This window comes from Babylonia areolata, chromosome 20, assembly GCF_041734735.1.
Source record: "Babylonia areolata isolate BAREFJ2019XMU chromosome 20, ASM4173473v1, whole genome shotgun sequence".
NCBI lineage: Eukaryota > Metazoa > Mollusca > Gastropoda > Neogastropoda > Buccinidae > Babylonia > Babylonia areolata.
Window position 1 is genome coordinate 43289298 of NC_134895.1, and position 3934 is coordinate 43293231.

The following is a 3934-nucleotide window of genomic DNA, read 5'->3' on the forward strand; positions in this document are numbered from 1 at the left end:
GCTCAGGATAGTCTACTGCCTCTGTGCGCAGAAGATTCAACGGCTTGGACTTACGAAATCCTGTGCTTGGACTGACCAGCACGAGGTTACACACTATGGGTCAACATCAAAGGCTGCGCTGTTCCTTGTGTGTGTGTGTGTGTGTGTGTGTGTGTGTGTGTGTGTGTGTGTGTGTGTGTGTGGAATCTGGTTTGTCTTCCTGAAGTGATACAAAACTGGGCTTTGAATGTTTCATGAGTACTGCACAAGCCAGAGAAATCTTGAGTTTTTTTGAAATGTATGATCCCAAACATGGAAAACAAATTCATGTGAACTACCATCGATTAAACACAGCACCACCCACCCCCCAACTTCCCCCCACACACCCTCTCTCTTTCTCTCACGCAATTTTTTTTTCTTCATTTTATGTAATAACTGTTACACCTGTTCTCCTAAACATTTCAAAATATTCAAATATGTTTGAATGCTGTTTAGTTCAAAACGTTTAAACACTCTCTTTTTAAATTACGGATTTTTTTTTTTTATTTTTTTTTTTACTCGCCTTATGAATGGGCGGGGACTGACAGAAAAAGTGGCGCTTCGACGAATGGCTGACGCAAGTCCGCGCGAGACGAGAACCGACGACACTTCACGCCTGACAGGCAGACGACCGAGCGCGCGTTTGACAAGTTGGCGGCGGGGCGAACAGACGGCGAACAAATCATCGTGTGGCAATCACTGAGCGCTGGGCTGTGGACAGGTAAATAGGGTGAGGATCATAAAGCAGCGACGACGCCAGAGGGAAGAGGTTTAGTTTACTGGCGGCCGTCACGAACAGAAACCGGTTTTTGTGTGATAATGTGCATGTGTTAAGTGAGCGTCGACGGACTGAAAAGTGCAGCAGACAGCACGTTCGTTCTTTTGATTGATTGGCTGGCGACTTGATACCAGTTCTGTTGAAAACGTGAGACAGATTGTGATTGTTTCTTAATGGAATCTGCACACTGACTGCATTGTTTTTGTATGGAAGCAAACAACTGATGATCGACGCCTTTTATATGAGTGTAACATCAGTCATTGAAAGAGGATCAGAGATGTTATTTGAATGTCAACGTGTGTTCATATTCAAGTGGTGTTGTTTTCAGTTGTGAAGTCGAACTGATTTAAATAGTAAAATTTTGAACAATTGACAACTATAAAAACAAACAAACAAACAAAAGTGACATATGATTTCAGAGGGGAAAGGGGTCTTTGATTTTCTTGAAAATGTGGCTGAGTTGGTTTTGAAATTTTCTGTAAGGCATAATTTGGAAGTACATGATCTGTGTTGTTTTCAGTATTTCTTTGTGTTCCTTTGTAGAATTGGCGGATACAGCACGATACGTAAGATTCGGATATCGAGATTTATAATTTCTTATATTGCTTCAACTAGCAAGTGGTCCAAACTGTACGTGAAAAGGGACCAATAACCTCTTGTCAATCCGTGTGACTAACGACAATTCAATACTTTCTAAGCTCCTCAGAGCTGACAATCAATTTTGCAAATGAATGCTATGAACTGAACAGAACTGGAGTGAGGCGCGTTTTATGGCTCTCTGGAACGATTATACAGAGCTTGACTGCCGGGCAAAACGTACGAGTTTTCATGAATGGATTTCACACCCGTCTTCAATGTGCTAAGACTAAACAAGTGAACTTTTAAATGGTGTTATCTTCTCACGTGGTAAAACCTATGGCGCCCCGACAAAGGATCATAGCTGTACAAAGCTTTCTGGAAATGAAGTTATAGCTGAAAGTATTTCCTCTTCGGAGTCTGCTATGTGCAAAACGCCCCAAGTTCCAAATAGGAAATTGATGCTGTATTATTGTCTGGAACCTAGTGTGCCTTGATCAGGAAATCACCTTTGTTCAACAAACAAACAAACAAAAACAAAAAAGCAAACAAAAGGGTCTAAACATTTTGTTGATGTCTGGAACCAGGACATTTAAAACAAAAAATTCTCATTAAAAACATAAAAGAAACAGAAACACTACTCGGCCGCGACACAGCAAAACAGAGATTGTGTGCTTGGGTCTTCATGGCTGCCAGAGAGAACATGCGTGTCAGTTTCTGTCTGATGCCCTGAGTACAATAACTGTCTGATACCCTGAGTACAATAACTGTCTGATGCCCTGAGTACAATAACTGTCTGATACCCTGAGTACCATGACCGAAGAGCGCTCATTGTACAATCTGTTCAACAAAATACGTACGTGAAACCAGAGACGCGTATGCAAATCATGTGTGACACCTCAGTCTTCAGCTTTGGACAATAGTTGGTCTGGTAACAAGATTGCCTTTTCATGGACTTCTGCAGCAAATAAGAGTGTCTTTTTATGGACTTCAGAAGCAAAGTTCTTTTCCAGACTTAAGCCACAAACAAGATAACCTTAATTAAGGGGCAAAGCCGATTAGTCGTTAAACCACTCAACGAGCGCCTCTCACAACAAACAGAACTAGCAGACCAGTGGCAGACCCAGGTGGCGCTCGGAGCATCACACGATGAGCGGATCAGAGGATCACGGGAGCGGGGACGGGGGTGAAGCCGGCTCGGACAAGGTCACCTCCGCCTCCTCCTCCTCCGCCCTCTTCCTCAGAGGTGCCGCTGACCGCTTCCCGCGCACGCCCAAGTGTGCCCGCTGTCGGAACCACGGGGTGGTGTCCGCCCTCAAGGGCCACAAACGCTTCTGTCGCTGGCGGGACTGTCTGTGCGCCAAGTGCACGCTCATCGCCGAGCGCCAGAGAGTCATGGCCGCCCAGGTGGCGCTCCGCAGGCAGCAGGCGCAGGAGGAGAACGAGGCGCGCGAGCTGGGACTGCTGTACGGGCCCAACGGGCTGCTGCAGGTCAGCCCACACTGCATCGACCTCTACCCGGAAGTCAACGTCTACATGAAGTCCCAGGGCGGCAAGAGCGACGCGGAGCAGCAGCAGCAGCAGCAGCGCCGCTCGTCAAGGGAGGTAAACGTCGGTGGTGATGGTGGTGGTGGTGGGGATCGGCAGCCGAAGGTGGTGGTGGTGGAGAGAGCGCACTGCCTCAGTCCCTGTGCCCGTGGCAAGTCTTCTTCTCCCCTGCAGCTGTCTTCCACGTGTGGTTCATCTTCCCCCTCTGACCACACACCTAGCAGTGAGTTGACCCCTTCTCCATCCCTGTCTTTGTCTCTGTCTCTCCAGCTTCCTCTCTCTCTTTCTCGCTGTCTTTATGTATGTGTCTGTCTGCAATATAGGCATCTCTCTCTCTCTCTCTCTCTATATATATATATATATGTGTGTGTGTGTGTGTGTGTTTATATTTATGCACGCACAGACACACACACTTACGTATACACACACACACGCGCGCGCGCGCGCGTGCAGATGCATAGGCAATAGGCAATCCGGTTACCAAGAACGCAGAGGACTTGAGGACAGTGGGTTCAAGCAAAGGAACTCGACTTATCAATATCTAAAATCCAACAAGAAAGAATGATGGGTGGGAAAAAAACAACAACAAACAAAAACACCCGAACATCACGTGCAACACGAATATGGTCTCGACAGGACTCCATGCAGTGGACAAGAGCGGAAGCAATGTGAAACCTGGGGCAGTGTTTCAGGGTGGAAGAGGGGAAGAGGTGACATGGACGGGAGAGGGGAAGGGTGTCAAAAATTAATGGGTATGGAGGGGGAGAGAAGAGTGTGGATGCGGGCTTTTTAACCAGGAGTTGCTTTGCGAACCCGAAGTGGTCAGCAGGAATGAGCTGAAAGAAGAAAAAGAAGTCTGTTAAACCAACTGACCGTTGAATGCCATTGAAACGATGTCAGTGAGGTAGGAATCTGAAGTATAATTTATTTTTGTGAACTTTAGGAATGATGTGACTGGTTTTGTTAAAAAAAAGAAAAAGTAATGCTACCCCAAGACGAAGTCCACGTAAACAA

The 3934-nt window shown here is 46.4% G+C and overlaps 1 protein-coding gene across 2 annotated transcripts in view; it reads left to right on the forward strand.

The window, feature by feature from the left end:
- The first annotated feature begins 691 nt into the window (after positions 1 to 691).
- Positions 692 to 3934, forward strand: part of LOC143295525 (uncharacterized) — a 13432-nt gene continuing 10189 nt past the window's right edge. The window contains exons 1-2 of one of the 2 annotated variants that reach the window (XM_076607255.1): positions 692 to 943; positions 1340 to 3143. In XM_076607255.1, coding sequence (XP_076463370.1) covers positions 2522 to 3143 — 622 coding nt within the window. In that variant the 5' untranslated portion in view covers positions 692 to 943; positions 1340 to 2521. Of the gene's footprint in view, positions 3144 to 3934 lie in introns of both variants that reach the window. The other variant, XM_076607254.1, reaches the window with a different exon arrangement.